Source organism: Morone saxatilis, unplaced genomic scaffold (genome assembly GCF_004916995.1).
Source record: "Morone saxatilis isolate NCDOM2014 unplaced genomic scaffold, NCSU_SB_2.0 Contig12, whole genome shotgun sequence".
Classification (NCBI taxonomy): domain Eukaryota; kingdom Metazoa; phylum Chordata; class Actinopteri; family Moronidae; genus Morone; species Morone saxatilis.
The window spans coordinates 21,006,376-21,026,134 of NW_023339674.1; the positions used below are offsets into that span (position 1 = coordinate 21,006,376).

The 19,759-nt window shown below is 40.3% G+C and overlaps 1 protein-coding gene across 7 annotated transcripts in view; it reads left to right on the forward strand.

Annotated features, from left to right (window-relative positions):
• Window positions 1–145: 145 nt before the first annotated feature.
• The window catches only part of clocka (clock circadian regulator a), a 22,485-nt gene continuing 2,871 nt past the window's right edge, over window positions 146–19,759 (forward strand). For 3 of the 7 annotated variants that reach the window (XM_035652685.1, XM_035652691.1, XM_035652689.1), the window contains exons 1-18: window positions 146–279; window positions 5,809–5,895; window positions 13,864–14,082; window positions 14,190–14,281; window positions 14,912–14,971; window positions 15,258–15,406; window positions 15,513–15,604; window positions 15,698–15,787; window positions 15,927–16,047; window positions 16,182–16,295; window positions 16,384–16,502; window positions 17,589–17,671; window positions 18,542–18,648; window positions 18,763–18,910; window positions 19,028–19,103; window positions 19,224–19,368; window positions 19,474–19,574; window positions 19,688–19,759. The exon at window positions 19,688–19,759 is cut by the window's right edge and continues 84 nt beyond it. In XM_035652685.1, the coding sequence (XP_035508578.1) occupies window positions 14,262–14,281; window positions 14,912–14,971; window positions 15,258–15,406; window positions 15,513–15,604; window positions 15,698–15,787; window positions 15,927–16,047; window positions 16,182–16,295; window positions 16,384–16,502; window positions 17,589–17,671; window positions 18,542–18,648; window positions 18,763–18,910; window positions 19,028–19,103; window positions 19,224–19,368; window positions 19,474–19,574; window positions 19,688–19,759 (1,497 nt within the window). In that variant the 5' untranslated portion in view covers window positions 146–279; window positions 5,809–5,895; window positions 13,864–14,082; window positions 14,190–14,261. The remainder of the gene's footprint in view (window positions 280–5,808; window positions 5,896–13,863; window positions 14,083–14,189; window positions 14,282–14,911; window positions 14,972–15,257; window positions 15,407–15,512; window positions 15,605–15,697; window positions 15,788–15,926; window positions 16,048–16,181; window positions 16,296–16,383; window positions 16,503–17,588; window positions 17,672–18,541; window positions 18,649–18,762; window positions 18,911–19,027; window positions 19,104–19,223; window positions 19,369–19,473; window positions 19,575–19,687) is intronic. The other 4 variants (XM_035652686.1, XM_035652687.1, XM_035652688.1 and 1 more) reach the window with 4 other exon arrangements.

Genomic DNA, 19,759 nt, shown 5'->3' on the forward strand with positions numbered 1-19,759 from the left:
TTTTACCTGCAACAACAACAACAACAACAACAACAACCACCAGACAGAACTAGTAAATGACAGTAGGTGCCTGCGAGAGACTGCCCAATCCAGGTGATGAACCTAAACCTGGAGGATCACCTCCCTCTAACTGTGTGTGTTGTGTGGAGTACAGCGGTAGGCCCCTCCGGCTCCAGCTCCAGCTCCAGCTCCAGTCAGCCTGCCTCAGCCCTGCGCAGTCCACCGTCAGCAGCGCCACTGGGTGCAGGGATATCCCGATGAAAGGGGAGGCTGTTCGGGGTAAGTGTGACATCTCTACCGGTGAACTCGGCTCCGTGTTTATATCGCGTATATCGGCAGCCCCTGTGTGTACTATTGGCACACGTTAAAGCTGCATACGGAACCGTTTTGCTTTGGCTCGGTTGGTGACAGCGACTGGCCAGAGGCCCGGTGACCCACATTCTTATCTAATGCACGATAGCTAGCTAGCTCCGGCTAAAAGTGGGCTGACATACATACAGTACATTGTTGCGGACGAGTTGAACGCTCGCTGCGTTACACTATAAAGTCCGTAGTCAGCGGGGGAAAATCGTCCGTCTCACTTGTCACGGATAAAGGTGCCTCGGCAGTGTGTGTCATACGTCGCAGTAAGTGTGGCACTTTACAAAGCTGCTGTTTTGTTGCTGTAATTGACGTTAGCAATTGAGCTAGGTGGCGTTAGCCTTCTTGCAATCACTGCCCGGTTCGCCGGCCGGCTTCACCGGCAGCAGATAGACACACAGATGAGCTCTACCTGGGGTTGTCACTTCAAGGCTGACTTTAGTTCGGGTGACTTTACATTACTGACGACCATACACATCTCACCGGCACAGTTTTTTCCTCATTTACTGCCTCTTTTGACGTGTGTGTGTGTGTGTTTTTTTTTGAACCTGGTGGTAATGAATAGATGTGTGTCAGCTGCTGCTCTCCATTCAACAGATAAGGAACTGATCACATTGTCATCTGTCTTGTCTGAGAGGGGACTCGGACCTGGATCATACCTGTGCAGATGTTTAGTTATGCAGTCTGATGTGAGGGTCAGATATGTTTTATTTGTGAGACAAGTGGGTGCTGTAATGGCTGTTTTATGTGATGGAAAAAGTTTCACTTTGGTTCATAAAGATGTCATGAGAATATGCTAAGGCGAGATCTTTAGTATTTTCAATTGTGCAGTGTTTGTCACAGTCATGTATTGTGACAGGTAGGCAGAAATGGCCATATTGAATATTGAATGTGTGAACGAGGTTTGCTTCGGATTACAACCCAGATCAATGTTTTTCTAATGTAGAACTCCTGACATGAACTTTATACTTTCTATGAGTAAATAAAAACAAACACTAGAGAAGAATGTCTCTCCTTCTGATGCAAACACATTTCAATATAGATTCAATGATTTGTTGTCCTCAAATACACTTTAAGGAGGCTATGAGTCTGTACAATTTGATTCACATTTATTGCAATGCAATGGGATGTGGCACAGCATATAATTCAATTATATAACAAAGTTAAGTTATGATGTTAGTGGAACTATTTAACATCTACTGTAGTTTGATGGTTATTGTATGAGATAATGCTGAAATGGTTCCCTTACATTTTGAAGACTGTACTATCAAGTCAAATGTCTTCCTAAATAAGAATTCCATCTGAAAATGACAATCCCTGTTTTATTATATATATATTAATTATAATGCAGTCTGGTTTAAAGAAGAGCAATTAAAAGACTTTCAATGTCATATTTTCTCCAAGAAATTATTTTCTATTATGTCATGATTTTTAGCCTACTCCTTGGTGGCTGTAAAAAAAACAATGAAATGAAATCATTTTGAGGCCACTGTTAATTAATCACACCTCACAGGCTTGTTTACACACAATAGAGATTTCATTTTACTGTACAGAATTGTTGGAGCTGTTTAGTGGAGCACGGAAAAACTCCTTGACATCTTTTTTGTTGGTGGCTGCAGATGAGGAGAGGCGGGTCCATGCTTTCTCTCCTTTGGCAGATTATTACTATTCACTATCTGTTGTGTTTCATTGTTGCTTGGCATCTTTCACACGTTACAGTACGTTTATCAAGTTTAACAAGTTTTAAGTTTGTTATAAAACTGAGGCTGCATAATAAATCCATCAGTAATGTCATTTGTCCCCAGTTGTGCAGCAGTTGCATACATTGAGCAAACATGAAAAAACACAATGCACCTAATGCAACACCAAAACTAAACATAAATACACAATAAATACACTGAAAAGATTCAAAATAACAATAAGTTAAAAGTTGTACATTGATATTACGGTATGTGTGTTTTTTGTATTACATACTGTAGTTCAGCACATCACTGGCAAGTTTGTTTTCTTTAAACAGAGTGAGTGGGGGGGGGACACATATTACACATTATTACGTGCTACGCCTCATAATGTAATTACTATACGCCTGTCACATCAGGCTTTCCTGATACAGAGGAGCTTGTGTTGATTCAGATGACGTTCTCCGGTTTTGGGCTAATGCAGGCAGCTTGACTCATTAAGTGGACTGATAGAAAGTGGTGGTACTACCAGTACTGTGTATGTCTGGTAGATCAGTACAACTCTCCTCACCAATTACAGACCTGTTATTAAATGCTGAAGTTTGGAAATTGCAGTATTACAGAAGTTACAACACGTGTAATCAGAATCAGAACTACTTCATCAAGGCCCGAGTGCAGCGGCTTTACACGTCAACTGTACATTCACAGTGTCTCAAGGATGACTCGTTTGGCGTCGTTACCGCGGGGATATCGTCCTACTGACATCAGTGAGAAATTTCACACACTATAGCAACCAACGTTGTACGCAATCCAAGTACCAGGGTTTAAGCAGAACACTTTCACACACCCACAGTCCTTGAAATAGTGTTTTCTACCATGTATAAATAATTTCTCAGGCAAGGTCGACCATGTGTTTGCTACAGTCTGTCGGAACTGATATCATGAGGTTAAAGACTCTGTGTTTTGACACTGCCTTCGCCAGAGGTGACCCTGACTTTGACGTCATCCGGAGTCTTCTGCAGGAATCCACCTCGTTTCTTATCACTTTAAAAGGTAAAGGCATAAGAAGATGGGTTTTAACTGCTATAGAAGACCTGATGGATGACGGGTAACACACTTGAGGTTGTTACTGGCCGCAGGGTTCGATACGTTGACACTCTCTCAACAGTGACAGTCTTTGCTTTTGCTTTCACCTTGTAGTGTGAAATATAAGCTTAAACGCACCAGGTGAAAGAGTCCCAGTGCTTCAGAGTTGGATGTGTCTTTGTGTAGAAAATCAGATTAACTACATTTAGCCTTTTCTTCTTTTTAATGTTATTGCCTGCTGATTCCGGAGACAGCATGTGACTTTGTCATGACAGGCACTTAATATGCTGACTTAATGATCAGAGCCTTGTTACGGCTACAGACTGACGTTTCCCGCTCACGGCCCTGCAGCACATAATTTGGTGCCTCCAATATTTGGTCTGCAGTCTGTCACACAATAATTAATGCTATTTTATTGTTGAAATCATTGACTTTTTTGTTGTTGGTCTGTTGAAGCAGGCTTTATTAGACAGCTGTATCTTTCCTGCTTGCCTTTTTAAGAGTGTTGCAGAATTAAATTTAAGTACAATATAATTTGTTATTACCCAAATGGCCTCTGATAGCTAATCATCACACAGAGCTGATTTGTTACAGACTTGAGATATAAAACACTTCCAGATGGACCAACACCAGGAACTACACAGACCGTGTTCATTGTAATGAAGGAATATGTCATCCAGTGCAACTGTATGATCCTTTTATGTGTTTTTAATGTGTTTTTAGACAACAACAGTTTTATGGCATATGCTTTGTTCAGATATAACAACAGAAGCATTAAAATCTGTCCACGAGTGATATTCGCCAGACATAAAATAAAACATAATAAGAATTTACATTTCTAAACCAGTCAATTACAATAACATGCATAATTTTGCACCGCTGACATTTAATTTGGAAACAAAGTTGTTGTTTTTTATGAGCTCATTTTGTGAATGAATACACACAAGAGATACACGTCTACTGGTTTTCCCTCACTACCACACTCGAGCTCTGAAAAGAGGACATCCACTGACAGCAACGTTAGCTGCAGAGAAATCCTTTTGCCACACAGGATTGTTTCTGTCAGACTGACCTTTTCTGAGAGCTGAGAGGATTCTTCCTCTCGAAGACACGAATCGGATTCACAGACCTTGTTGGCAATTACTTCTTTTCACTTTGTCACCACCAAATTGTAAAAACAGTGTTCCATTAATTGACTTTGGAGTTTGTCTCAGTACGTGCAACAGTGATACAGTAATGCTAGCTGATGAGGGGAAGTGGGAGATGTTGTTTGACGTCTGATTTAAACTAGTGAAAATGGGTTACTGATCTAATAAATACCTGAATATATCTCTACAATAGATATTAAAACTGGAAACGTGGGTGTACACACACATTAACACGTTAGCACAGACTACTGATTGAAAACCAGTCACAACAGTAGTCTCATCTCATAGTGTCTTGTTTTTATGACAATATTATCATTTAATTGTAATGAATATAAATGCACAGGATATGTGTCACTTTTAAACATACGTGAGAGAACAGACGTAACAACCACTCAGTGTTTTTCAGAAAGCAGTTGTTTCTTGTAAAAATGGAAAAAAGTTGACCTACATGGAGATCAGGGGCAACCAAAAACGCTATCTGATTTGACTATGATCAAGAAGAAATGGGTCAAGTCTATTGGGTTTTCCCTAAAAAGTGATGGGGGTAGAGGTGCATCAGTGTTATCTGTAGCGTCAGTTTCATCGTTGATAGCTCCTGAGTACTCACATTAGGCATTAGCAAATGAATTGGACTGTTTTGGAAGCTGGATGTGATGTGATTAAAATATTTAAAAGAGCATAATGACTTTACTGCAATGAGAGACGGGTAACTTGGCCTTCACAATTAACATTCATTTATTTAGTGCTGAAAGAATTTGTTAATTGAATGGTCAACACTTTTACACATTTATCAAAGATGTATTTTATTTTTCTCACATCACATACAAAATCAGCACTTAATAACCTTGAGTTCTGGAAAAATGTGATTGGTATTTTAAACTATTTTCTTTCTATACTTCTTTAACACAAATTACAGGGCACCTTGATAAACAATGAACACAATAGGTAGAAAGTTGCAGCCCAACATTTAAAATACTTCATTTCATGCTAACAAGAGACAATACAGACAAATACAGTGATGGGTACACTTCCACTTTATCAAGTTATTTGTTTGGAGAAATCACTGTGGTGTAAAGTATGTTATAAGAATAAAGCAAATATATGGTATTATAGTGTGAGGCCTGTATATTATCATGAGTAGCATATTATTAACACCATTTTATGACATTGTTTTGTCAAGTCCTTTATCATGATAAGGGTTATAAAGTATCCAAGTTCCAGTTCAAACACGCACTCACACCTTCATAATAACAATGTAGCTAGTTTAAAATGAAAGCACTTCAAGGAGCAGATGCTTATGTTTACATTGCCTAAAAGTAGACCCCCATTCCCTGCTGATGGCTCGGGTTGTGAATGAATCTAAGACACACGTGTGTGTGCGCTCTTGTGTGTGCGTTCAGAGTTGCGCTCTTATTTCTGCAGTGCCGTGGGAAGCTCACGGTGACCCAGATGTTTTAGTTCTGATTCAGTAATAGGAGTTTCTCAGCTCTGAGCCACTCATTTGTTAATGTGGCTTTTCTCTTTCTGTTCAACAGGTGAAGAATTCAGACAAGAGTTGACTACAGACTCATCTGTCATGAGGTGAAGCGGTTACTTAATTAACCATCACTCAAAGACAAAAGGTAAGACTTCTTGGACTTCACCTACTTAATGTTGATGTTGCGGCGGCAGTGGATTGTGTTGGGTCAGTCAGACAGGGAGATGGACAGCCTTGGCTAATTAAGTCTTTTGAAGGAGCTGTGTGCTTGTTTGCATCTATTGAAGTCCCAAGGTTTACAAAAATGGCCAAATCTGGATCACTAAATATATGTATAAATTAAAAATTTCTACCCATTATATAAACTTAACCAAACATTTCTCTGTGTGTATAACCGAGAGAAACTTTTTGCTTATATATAATATATTTTGTCCAGGAGGTTTTTTGGCTTTCAGAGAGAGTTATTTATGTTCAAGTTTAAAACTGCTGGAGTTGAGTTTTTCAGTAATTTTAAAGTAGAAGTAATCTACTTTTTCAAGGAGGTTTATTTTTTCTACACTATTTTAGTGTAGCCAAATGGCAGGGGTGGTTGTTTTTAGACTATAGCTGCTTTCAGGCATGAAATATTTCTAGTCAATCATCAATTTAGCATTGCACTCCTATAACATTGTGGAAGTTTTAAAAATGTATCAAAATCAAATCAGTAGAACCTGTGATGTTGTCTTTTTTATTTAAAACATTCTTCTTTCTTGTTAAAACCGGGTGCCTACTAACCTTGTGAGGCCGGCTTCAATCTGTGTGTTTGTGGCTGGTACATTGATGTTGGACCAATCGGGGGCCTTGAGGAAATGCTGGCAGCTATGTGTATGTACACTAGTTGTGACGCAGCGATAAGACTGTTCGATAAACAGCAATGGCGGCTCCTATAGAGGCTAGCATAGATGCTGCTAGCATCAGTTATATCCGAACTGGAGGAAACGGCACTGAAGGTTTTTCTCAACTAGTTTTTGAATGTGCCTGCCTTTCTACAAACACTCTCAACAATGACTTCCCATATGGTTCTGTGAAACAAATCACTTGAGGCAATTTAACATTCTTTGTACAACTTTGTTGTGTAAAATTGGTTCCCCTTTGAACTAATGGTTTTATGGCTTACATGCATTATGTCTCTGTTCTGAAAAGGTTTTGTTCAATCATGACAGGACCATTACAGTGAGCTTTTAGACATTCAGCATCTGGCGCACAAGACTAGGCTTTGTATGTAATGCATATCAAGTTCTGTATGTGTTGAGAGATTGATTACTGCAACATGCTGCTCAGCTCTTTTGTTATCTTGCCTTTGCCTTTAAAGACAGCACTGTTGTAAAAGCTGTACAGAAAAATATTATACATAAAATATTGTAATCCTTTGCGTGCCTTTACTAGCAGTATGAATTGTTTTGAGCAGAGCAGTGTAGAAAATATTCCAGAAATTCTTGGCTAGACAGCGTGGCGTGTCATGAAAGATATTTTTCAAACATGATTCCAACTATGTGTGTAACTAGCAATTAATTTCATTATTAGTTTACAATAAAAACAACACATTCCGTCCACAAAAATTCATAAGATAGTGAAAAATGGACATCATTTCTTTTCAGCTTTTCTGCTCAAGGTGACACCAAAGTCTCCAAAGCAGAAAGGTTACGATACCTGAACTATGCCTATGGGCTCATGCAGAGTACCGAGACTGATATCTGATGTTAAAAAACATTTTATAATAAAATGGCACACGATCCACCCTACTCCCAACCCGTCCAACATCTTTGTTGGGTTGGTTGGGCTGAGACTATCAGGTTAAGCTAATCAGAGTAAGAGTGGAGCAGCAGGTCATGACTTCAGCATCCGGGGGGCACAACAATTAATGGTTACGTCATTCGTTATTTAAATTGTTGATTTATTTTCTGTCAATCCATTAAGATAACTAATTATTTCAGCAATATCACCAACAAGTAAAAGCATTTACTACAGTGCATGTCTAAATGGGCCTTGTGAGGTTATCGGACCCTGTATCAGTTGTTTGCGAGTTCTGCATGATGAATCATTTTTAATTTAAGATGGTGCAGTAGCACACTATGATAGAGAGCTCTCTTTACCTGAGATTAACTGCATTCAATAAAGTGTGTTGGCCTAGACAAAGTAGGCTGGGCACGCCTTGACACATTAATCTGTAGAGTATAATATAATGTGGTGCACAGTCTTCTGGGAAAGTCCATATCCACACACAGAGCAAAGTTAAGTAAAAGCATCAGTTATTTAGGTTTCTAACAGTTCAACTTGCTCATAGGCACTACTGCTGTTTACTGTGTGAACTAAATGTCGCTCCTAATTGGTTAGCACAATTAGCATTCATATGCCAGATTAAGTGTTAACATGTCGGTCATATATTTTGCTAACAGATTGTGATCTTACTGCTCTGTAGTCATTCTTGATTGCTTCTCTTGTGCTGCCAGTCGTCCTTCTGAACTCCGGTGACCCACTTGGCATCAGTATGAGGCCCCTGGCTGAGTTCCTGCTCCGCTGGGACAGGAGGCCAGCAGCAGTGGAGGGGCCCCTGCCAACCACTGCTGCTTGCCTCTCAAACATTCCTGTCTGTGGGCTGTGGAGAGAAAATGCAAAACAAAGACTCCTTTTGTGCTGCTGGGCCTGTGGATGTGTGTGCACTGAGTGGAAACACAGCTGGCTGTCCAATGTTAAGGGTTTGGTTGGTACAACCGTGCAGCAGTAGAACCATCCTCAGATGCAGTGCACATCCCGGTGTTGAGGAAACAGGTATGCCTGTAAACTGAGGGAATCACGTCTTTGATTGCTATGTGGATGCCACCAGGATGTGCAGGCGTTGATGCTGCCACAGACAGGATGTTTGACTGAGTAAATTGTTCGTTGGTGTGTTTCTGTTGATTTGTGTGACCTCCTTGGCAGCGAGTCTGTTGCTTGCCGGCTGTTAAAAAACTGCATAACATTATCCTATATATTTCCCAGCACTTGGAGCAGATTGAAAAAGAACAGCCCCTCCTCCTTATTTGCTCCTAACCTGAGGACCAAGTGTATGTGGTTGTACGCTGTACAGTGTACAGAGTAATCTCTAACAGCACCCGTGAGTCTTGAGTTTTAAATGGTTAACTGAATTGAACAGTCTTTCTAGAAATCTCGTAAAAGCAGTGGCCTGTGTTGTGACACCTGGGGTCTTTTGAGGGTTCACAAATCCCCTGCTCTCAGGTGTCAGGATGTGACATAGATGATGAAGAAAACACAAGGGTTGCTATGACAACAGAGTTTACCCAGCCATGTGATACAAGACCTACCCGACGGTACTGTCTGCAGAAAAGGTTTAAAGTTCCAGGAAAAAGTCCCCTTTTGTAATCAAAATATTTTGGATTGACTACAAATGATAGAGGAAGGCCATCATTTTTTCCCACTAAACTGAAAGTGTCTAGACATTCCTTAGATTCGGTTTGTGATGGCCTGAAAGAGCATTCAAGTTGACTGAATAGCTGCTTGATTTGTGAAGTCTGCAATGCGCCTGGTATGAGGTGTTCAACAAAAACCTCAGCAAGACTACCAGATCTGATGCACATTTGGTTGAGTATACTAATATTAATATCAATATACTCAATTTGGTTGACTGTCAACTATGTTTGTGTATACATATATTTAGATTTTCATAAAAAGGGCTAGGGATGAGAATTGATAGATTTTATTGATCCCAGTGTCATTTTTTACGATTCGGTTTTCAGCACCAACAAAACAGTTTCGTTATCTGTGAGTCTGAACGCAGTGTAGAAAAAGGGCAGCGTTAGTTAAGGAACAAACCAGACACTGGCACTAGATGGGGGCATTTAGATTTTTCGTGCGGTCCCCATGGAAGAGGAGGGCAATGCAAGGGATTTGTGATCTGCACCTAAACCTGCTTAATGCCACTTTGCCTTTATTATTGTCAGTGACTGTAAAGATACCTGTAAATGTCCCTATTTCCTGTTGCAGTACAATCTGTCATTTTGACTTATTTGTCAGCTGTATAGATGTTAAGAACACAAAAAAAGGATGCATCCTGATATTTAAATTAGCCTCAGCTGCTCCAGCCTTTGCATATCAACAAGTAGTTCCTGCCCTCATTAGAGCGGTATTTTAATATGCAGTGATATCCCATCTGGTGGACCACAAAAGTAGAAAAACTGTATCCCTGGCGGATATGGATGATGGGTCTTTTGGTTTACATTTGGATTTTCATCACCTGATACATTTATTGTGTCACCTACTATTTGAATTTCTGAGCTTACTGATTCATAAGAGAAACATATCCTCTTTCAGTCCTTTTCTACCTCATCTTTTTTCTCATCAGTTTGCTGTTTCCCATAATTTAATAGTAAAAGCACTCTCCCTGATGGAGAGAATCTGCTTTATAATACAATAAGGATGGGAGGGATTGCTTTCCTCTAAATGATGCAGAATGATGGCCACTCGGTGAACGAACATAACAATGAAGCATGTTTTACAGCAGTGCTGCGCAGGTCGACCCGTTGAAGTGTTTTACATCCGCAGAATTAACATTCTCTATAGTCTCATAAATCTCAGTGTATGATGAGGGAGTATCAGCTGTGGAGGAATTCAGCCAGGCTATTTTCACTTCGCACGGTGAGGCTGGTTGCTATGGTGTTGCCCATTGGCACTGTTGCTGTGCTGGCATCTCTATGCGGGGTGTGGCGGGGTGCGTGACGAGTGGCGCCATAGATCCACTTCAGAGTGACTCATATCCTCAGAGCTCTGCTGCCCTACATCTGAGTATATGTGTGCACACACACCCACACACACACACACCCACACACAAACACACAAACATACACTCAACAATGCTGTGTGAGCAATAGAAAAAATATGATAAAAGGTTGTTTTTCAGTCTGTGATTTGATTTCTTTCAGGGTGAAAAATATTTGTAAATACAGTAATGTGAATACATCTGCTTGTCTACAGGGTTAATCGCTGGCTGTTGAAAATTCAGCACCTTTTAAAAGTCTGCAACGCTTTTTTCCCTTTACGTCTGTGCCCACTGAGGCTTAGGGAACACCAGGACGCTTTGGCATGTCATGTGATTAAACGAGGAAATGTGATATGCAGGCAGCGTGATTCCCTGCTCACACTTTTTGTGGAGGTACTTGCTGTGTAAAATGGTCAGCTTTTAAAGGATTTGTGTTGACAGGGAGTGTAGTGTTATTGGTAAGAACAGGAAGGTGTCGCCTGTGGAGCTGTGATTAAGTTAGATCGGAGGAGGAGGAGGAAAGTAGGTCATTGGGCCAGCAGGTCAGTGAAGCACAGATGACATCACAGTTATACAACCTCTGCTCTCCCGCTTACACAACGCTCGCTCTGCACTGCAGCTACTGCTGGTACACCAGTGTCAGTGGTTAACATTTTCCTTGTTCCTCTTATATGCTCTCATGTTTTTTTGTTTTGTTTTTTCTGGCTTCCAGTGTTATTTTTTTTGCCTTTATTCAGTCTTGGTCTATGTTCCAGTTAGCTTGACTGTTTTCAAGACACTGTAGAGTAGAAATGCAAATGCCTCTGTTTCTAAGTAGGTACTTAAGTGTGTAGATAAAGCTCTTTACCACAACTCGCCGCTCCCTTTAAAATGTATTTGGCTGCTTATGTTGACAAAATCTAAGATTAGGCAGCTATTCTCTGCAGCTTATTTGTGTCACATGCAGTTAGCAGTTAAAAAACAATGCATAGCTGTCAAGTCAACAGGCCATGATAAAACCTACTCCTCCACTTACTGTCATTTCTTCCCCTGCGTGTCTTAACATGAAGGTGTTTATACTCAAAGTTAATTTAAGCTTCAACACAACGGACTGGGGTTTCCCTCACACAACAGCTGTGTGTTGTGATCCCCGGTCTGTGCATTCACATCAAAGCCAGTCTGTTTTAATGTATTATATTCTATTAGTTTATTATATTTATGTAGGAAATGGCACTGTCTTTTGAAGACATCTTATATTGGTTCTAAACTTGTAAAAGTAGTCTTAGGTGCTATTAAATATGGAAAAAACAAGTTAACTAAACAAAGCACGAATAAAATCTGATCAGGGAACAGAGCTCAGGTTTTGTGGTGTGTGTGTGGTTTTTGGGGAATTCACCAACCTTTACTATCAAAAGAGTCAGTTTTGATAGTCAGGATGTGACATATGACACACAGTTGACCAAATATTGAAAGGTTTTTTACAGTTTGACAATATAAGAATCACTTCAGGCCTTACACAAGGATAAATGAAATGGAGAGGGGCTATGCTGCCGCTCACAGTTAAACTCTTTTCTTTAATATAAATCCCTCTTTTATGAAAAATTAAAACATTTGTATGGTGTGAATGGAAATGTCATGATATATGGAAAGTAACACTGAAGGGATTTTCTCACCAACACGAATATGCCATTATGGTGAGAAAACCTCCCACACAGGTTCTGACGGAAATTGGTTCATGAAATAAATGGGTCAAATATTTAGGCTAGGGACCCAACGGGCCTTCTCATTTTAATTTGACGATCTATTGTAGGCCTACCTGCGTAAGAAGAATAGTAGAGTCAGCCGATAGGAAGAATACATTGGCTGTTAGCGATGGGCTGACTGTAGATGTTTTTGTTTTTTTGGCTGACTTAAATAAAGGAGGGTGCTTTTATGTATCTGCCACATTGATTATTGCCAGTTGAGGTGGATGACAGTGATGGCCAATGGGAAAATTCTGCTCTATTGCCCAATTGTAGAGAATAGCAGATGATACTTTTAATATGATCCCAGATTATTTCCTGGATGTTATGGCAAAGTATGATAGCCCCCTTTAAATTAGACTAACCTCTTACAAACATTCATTTTGTAACTCCCTCCCAAAATCTTCTCCACTTTTGGTATGGATTATAGTGCTGGTCTCTTTTAATTAGGGAATGTCTCACTTTCGTACCAAGTTGCTGCCAACTGTTCAAATTAAATCAAACTATTTCCAGGGAAAATGTTATTACCATTCCTAATAATTCATAGACAATTGAAAGCCATTGTCCACAGCCTCTGCTATTTAAACTCCACTGTGCTCACATAACATTAGAGTCCCCCACCGAGGCCCTTACCTTTTTTTTTTTTTTTTGGTGTAGTCATTAGCTAAAATTGGATAATTGGGCAGACAGAAAAAATGTGACTTGTGCCATTTTAGGATGTAGCTACAAACCCTCAGCATGCATCACTTTGAATTTAGCAAAGGTCAGTCACAGTGAGTGCATCAGGGGTTAGCTGGCCATCTGGAGCCGTAGGAGATAAAAACATTGTCCATGCTGTCTCCTATATTAGATTGGCCAGACTTATGTGTGACAGTGGGTATAATTAATCACGCTTGTCATGTCATGCTTTCATCTTTTCCCCTTAGCAAACCTCACTTTGGTATGCTGCATTCTACCTTTCTTATGCTGAGCTGACAGATGTACCAACTGTGTTGTGTGGAATCTAAAACCACGTTGACAAGTTCTAATGGGACCACTGTTGTCTTAAATGAGATGACATATAATGTTTATGGAAAAGATCATGGAAACCATGCTGAGAACTAACAGTAACAAGCATTGCCATTTGATAAAAAACATTAACCACAAAGTAGAGTTAAGGATGATGGGAATGTCATTCTTTTGGCAGGTATTTGGTCATAAGTATTTGACCGATTGATTTTGCATTTGGACCTGATGGTGTCACTAGAGGAAAGGTTTAGAGATCACAAAAATATTTACAATTCATCCTGACAGTGTCTTCACCAAATGTCATGGCAATCCATCCAATAATTGTCGAGACATTTCATACAAAACTTGATGGTGGTGCTAGAGAAAAGTCAGAGGATACTTCAGAGTCATTAGGATTCATCCTCTGTTGAGATACTTCAGTTTGGACCAGAGTAGTGGACTTACATTAAAAGCTCTATCTGTCATATTTGCAACAGGGCGTTAGTGAGATATTATTTTGCTTTAATCTTGTTATGTGGGCAAATTGATAATATTACAAGATGAGATATTGGACTTCACTAATGACAAAATGTGTTTTTCTAACCTCTTACAGACTCAGATGTTGCTGCCATGTGCCACACTCACACTCGAAGCAGACGAAAAACTCTGAAAGACCTCTTGTCAACTTTCCCTCTGATTGAGGAAACTTTCAGTGACTCTCCTCCAAGACTAGCAGATCTCCACCATCACCACAGTGTGTCCATCCAGACCTTGCCTTCATCCTGCAGCACGTTCTTCATCCTCTCATAGGACTGGCTGTACTGTCAGTAAGGTAAGATTTCGTTTTTTCATCTGATTTGATACTTTATTCAATCACTGGTAAGTGACGAAGCTGTTGCATGTTGTCATTTTGTGACGTCTGTTTTTTTTCCCTCAAAGGTTCATTCACAAATGTCTACCTCACGATTAAAAGACCCCTCTCCAACACTGCGACCCTGAACAGGATACAAAATGACCTCGAGCATTGACCGGTGAGTCAGACGCAGTTTTTCTTATTCATTCGAATTAATCATGTACTCTTGAAATTGTCAAAAACAGCTGTCCAAACCCCCATGTATTCACTTGACTGTGACTGACTTAAAACAGCTCTTTATAGCAGTTTCCATAGATTTATCTTCAATCAATCAATCGACTCATTGTTTTAGCACTAGATTAGGGAACAGTGTCTAAGTTCTATGTGTGCAGTTTTAGAAGAAGAAAATGTACTTATCTTATTAATCCCCAATCGGGAAATGATCTTTTCACTCATTACCCCAAAATACAATCATGCACACACAGGGCTTATAGACAAATGTGGAGAGATGGTGAAGTGATGGGCTGCCACGTAGCCGCACTCCAGGAGCAGTAAGGGGTTGGATGGGGCACCTCAGCAGGAGGTGGAACTGGCAGTAAGTCCAGCACAGATTTGAACTGGCGCCCTTCCGGTTCCCAAGCCAAGTCCCTTCAGACTGAGTCATTGCTGCCTGTTTATTTTTTCCTTCTTTCACCACAACATTTATTCTTAATATTAGGAGGGACTCTCTTATCAGAGAGTTCCTAAAAGATTATTAGAGAACAAATATTAAGAGGATCTTCTTCAACTGTTGGTTTTTGTCCTGCAGGGATGACAGTAGTATCTTTGATGGGTTAATGGAAGAAGATGAAAAGGACAAAGCAAAACGGTATGATCCCTGTGGCTTGGGTTCAGATCCAAGAAATTCAGTGTTATTAAAAACATCCTCCTTGATCTTACAAATATAGTTTTTATAAGACTTTATTAAAGCTTCACTAAGCAATATTTCATATAAAGATAAACCTACCTTACCTCAACCTGTAAATCGTGAAGTCGGGCTAGATCAGATTCTCCCATCTTGTCCCATTGTAGTCACAATAATGCAGCATTACCCAAACTACCGTATGATAGCCAGAGAAAAGGTGCTGTTATTCATATTGTGTCTAAACCCACAGTGTGTCCCGTAACAAGTCTGAGAAGAAACGCAGAGACCAGTTCAATGTCCTCATCAAAGAGCTGGGCACCATGTTGCCGGGAAACACCCGGAAGATGGACAAATCCACTATTTTGCAGAAGAGCATCGACTTCCTGCACAAACACAAGGGTGAGGAACTGTTGTGGTCGCCAGATCATCTGTTTGTCATAAACACTTGGGGTCATACTCTTCAGCTGAACCTGTTTGCTGACATGTTTCATGTCTCCTTCATCAGAAATTGCTGCTCAGTCGGAGTCAACTGAGATCAGACAAGACTGGAAGCCTCCTTTTCTTAGTAATGAAGAGTTCACTCAGCTGATGTTGGAGGTGAGCCAAGAGCACAGCTAAACATGGAGTGCAGTGGTCCTTTTCTCTTTGGTTACATGTGAGTGAATTAAAATTATATTTTGTTTCTGTCAGGCATTAGATGGATTTTTCCTTGCAATTATGACTGATGGGAATATAATCTATGCCTCTGAGAGTGTGACATCCCTACTAGAACACTTACCTGTAAGTATAATGTGAATTGATTATTACATATTAATTGATAAAAATTTAAAGTCTATAACCATGGCCACATGTCAACTGTGTCACCTGTTTATACATGCTCAATGATTTGTTAGCGTTAAAGATATTTCATGTGTTTCAGTCTGATCTTGTGGATCAGAATCTGTTGAACTTCCTGCCCATGGGGGAGCATTCAGATGTGTACAAGGCTCTGTCCTCTCATATCATGGAAGGAGAGACACTGACGCCCGAATATCTGAAAAGTAAGTGGCATCTTTTTCATTTATCTCATTATGCTATTATAATGTTTTACTAGTACACTGTATTTAGTCTTTCCAATAGTCAAACCTTTTCTTCCATTCTCAGTTTTTAATGCTGTCATTTTTTTTTTTTCAAGCAAAAAATCAGCTAGAGTTCTGTTGCCACATGCTCCGAGGGACGATTGACCCCAAAGAGCCCCCTGTGTATGAATATGTCAAGTTCATTGGAAACTTCAAGTCCCTGAATAATGGTGGGTAACACTACAGTGAACAAACTGTCTCATTCTTGAGTTGAGTCTTGCTGGCCATAAGCCTTTCTGTTGTTTTGTTTGTCACCAGTGCCTAACTGTACCCGGAACAGTTTTGAAGGAGTGATCCAGAGATCGCTTCACTCTGCCTTTGAAGACAGAGTGTGTCTCATAGCAACTGTGAGGCTTGCCAAACCGCAGTTTATCAAGGTAAGAATCATTAGCAGTTTTTCCACTTTCCACTTTTATCTGGTTTCATGCCTCAGTGTTTGAAAAAGGTAGTTTTAATTAGAACAGGACTCGACAGTAACGGCTGCCTGGTCACCCCAGGCAAACACATTTGTGCTCCTGTCAGCCATTATGTGCAGTCCCCTGTTGCCTCTGTTGGCAACCACTTTTCCTTTGTTTAAAAACACTTTATCTCTTTGCCTCTTTCCCACTGTGTAAAATCATTCTTCCCGCTGAGTTTAAGAGCTGCTGTTGATTTTATTTATTCTGCTGGAAATTGGTAGAGCCTGACTGATACGGGATGCTGTTTTTAGAGGGGAAAATCCCCTACATGGCAGCCGATATAGTGAATTTTTTAGCTGGAATGAAAATAGACCTTTTCTATGTGGATTGTACACTGACTTTGCACCAATATAAGTTAGTGTTATATTAGTTATATTGAAGAAGAGTCATTATTTATTAACTTTCCAGTTGGTATTTTAAAAACTAGTTAGCAACTTACTGTGAAGACCCCAATTGACTCTGTCTGCACCACAGTCGGCTCAGCTGTGTCACACTCTACGCTATATGTGCTGCAGACAGTGCTGATATATGCAATGGAGTCGGAGCGAGCTCTGCTGGACACACTACATGATGACACCATTTCTAAATCACCCAAGGCATCTCTTTCTGCATTTTGGAAAACATATACACCAATATATCTGTGATAGGCCAATACAGGTCCATATCGGCCGAGAGAAATCAACCAACCTATAAATTGATAGGGCTCCAGAAATTGGGTAGACCTGAGTATTAAATAGAATTCAACGCTGACCCACCAGCATCACTAAAGAATACTCTTAAAAGTGGTACTGAAACTGCGACAGTGGAGTAGTGTTATAGCAGTAGTGTTGGACAAACAGGAGATGGCAGCCGACAAAAGCTAAAAGGACAGTATGAATGTTAAAATGTGGTTCTTCCGGCTCACCTTTTTTTTTTTTACTGCATGTTGAGCTCAACATTGACTCTTTTTTAGTATATGTATTTTTTAAATAAATGTAGATAATGTCTAAACCTTATTCCTCACAGGAGATGTGCACTGTAGAAGAGCCTAATGAGGAATTCACCTCCAGACATAGTTTAGAGTGGAAGTTTCTCTTCTTGGACCACAGGTACAGTTTTGTTTTCTCCTCATTTCATGTGTTTTTCATTGTGTAGAAATATATTTTTTACTCTGCTGTTTGTGTTTGTGTTTGTGTTATATGTTTTAGTATAGTATCCCTTTACCAGTGGGTAATTTAGTAAGGCTGCTTTCACTCCTAACCTGTTAAGTTCAAATTCAGTCAAACTCTGGTGTCTAAACTAAACAACTGGAGTAAAATGTAGTGACCAGATTGTATCTCCATAGTGTTATGGTACAAAATGCTTCTTTTTTTCATTCATTTGTATTTAGGATATAAAATGCCCAGTTGTAATCTTGACTTATAATGATCAAAATCAGTTATTTCTCTGTGAGCACATTGTGGCTCCAGAGGAGATAAATAAACACGTAAAGGTTATAAAGTGCAGCCTAACCTAACCTCACCAGAATTAGATTATCCCACGAGGGTCCTGATGATGCAGGATGACATCAACAAAACTGTCCTATCAGTGAGTTACCTGTCAGTCTGTATGACTCCATGTTTAATCCTCTTGGTACATTTATAACGTGAACATGAACTGGCAGAGGCAGCAGTGTACCTTCTTTTTCCCCTCATGGACCAAATGAACTGAACTACGGGTCTGAAAGCAGCCTAACTCTGTGGTGCTTTTTACATCTGATGAATGATTAGTCAGTACAGTCTGCAGGGTGGTTGGTAGAAATGTCTTAAAACTTTACATGCACCATTGAGGATCACAGATTCAGCGTCTCTGACTATGTAGTTTGATTGGTAAACAACTACAGCAATGATGAACAGGCCATCAAGACTAAATAAAGGTTCATATGTGAAGGTATGCAGAGGTCTAATGACTCAGCTCAATAACATTTTCTTTTTGTCCAGAGCTCCACCCATTATAGGTTACCTCCCGTTTGAGGTCCTGGGTACATCAGGATATGACTACTACCATGTAGATGACCTGGAGACATTGGCCAAATGCCACGAACACCGTGAGTACTTCTTTCTCAGACATCATTAAAGTGAGCTGATGTATGATTATCTGCTCCTTTTTGAGCTTTCATACATTGAGTGGTAGTCAGCTCTGCCTTCTTGTGTGTCTGTAGTAATGCAGTATGGCAAAGGAAAGTCCTGCTACTACAGATTCCTCACCAAAGGGCAGCAGTGGATTTGGCTTCAGACCCACTACTACATCACCTACCACCAGTGGAACTCCAGACCCGAGTTTATTGTCTGCACACACACTGTTGTAAGGTACATGGAAGCCGACGATCTTTATTTCTAAATACAAGAGTAGAAAAACACATCTGTCCCACATCTGTCACTTTAATCACATATGTATGTGTTTTATATTCACTCTGTGCTCTACAGTTATGCTGAAGTAAGAGCAGAACAGCGCAGAGAGCTTGGGATTGAAGAATCACAACCTGAGATTATGGCAGACAAGGTGAGACTTTTGTCCATCGTTTTTTTTAAATTAATTGTGGGATCAGTAATCTGTGACGCTGCTTTGTATGGAGACCCAGAGCTGAGGCTGACTACAGTGACTTTCTCCCTCACCTCACAGCAGTGCCAGGATTCAGGCTCCGAGTCTCAGCTCAACACGTCCAGCCTGAAGGAGGCTCTAGAGCGCTTCAACCACAGCCGGACACCCTCGGCCTCGTCTCGCAGCTCACGCAAATCCTCACACACCGCCGTGTCTGACCCAGCCTGTAAGCACCCTCAAAAAACAGCTGTTCAATATCAAGCAATGTGACACTCCAAAAGGGTACATTTATGACTGACATCTGAGCATCATGTTTGTATTTCCCTCTCAGCATCACAGATGAAGCTTCAGGGTGACAGGAGTACACCAGGTCGCCAGTCTGTCTCCGCTATGGAGGTGACATCACAGCGAAGATCGTCTATCAGCAGTCAGGTCAGTGAAGGCCAAGAACAGACAGCCAAAGGGCTTTAATTACAGATAAAGAGAGACTAAGTACTTGACTCTGAATTTCATCCTTTTTTTGTTTGGTGTCTGTTAATCATCAGCAGTCGATGAGCTCCCAAAATACAGGACAGAACATGGCACCATCCATAGTGTCACAACAACAACAACAACAA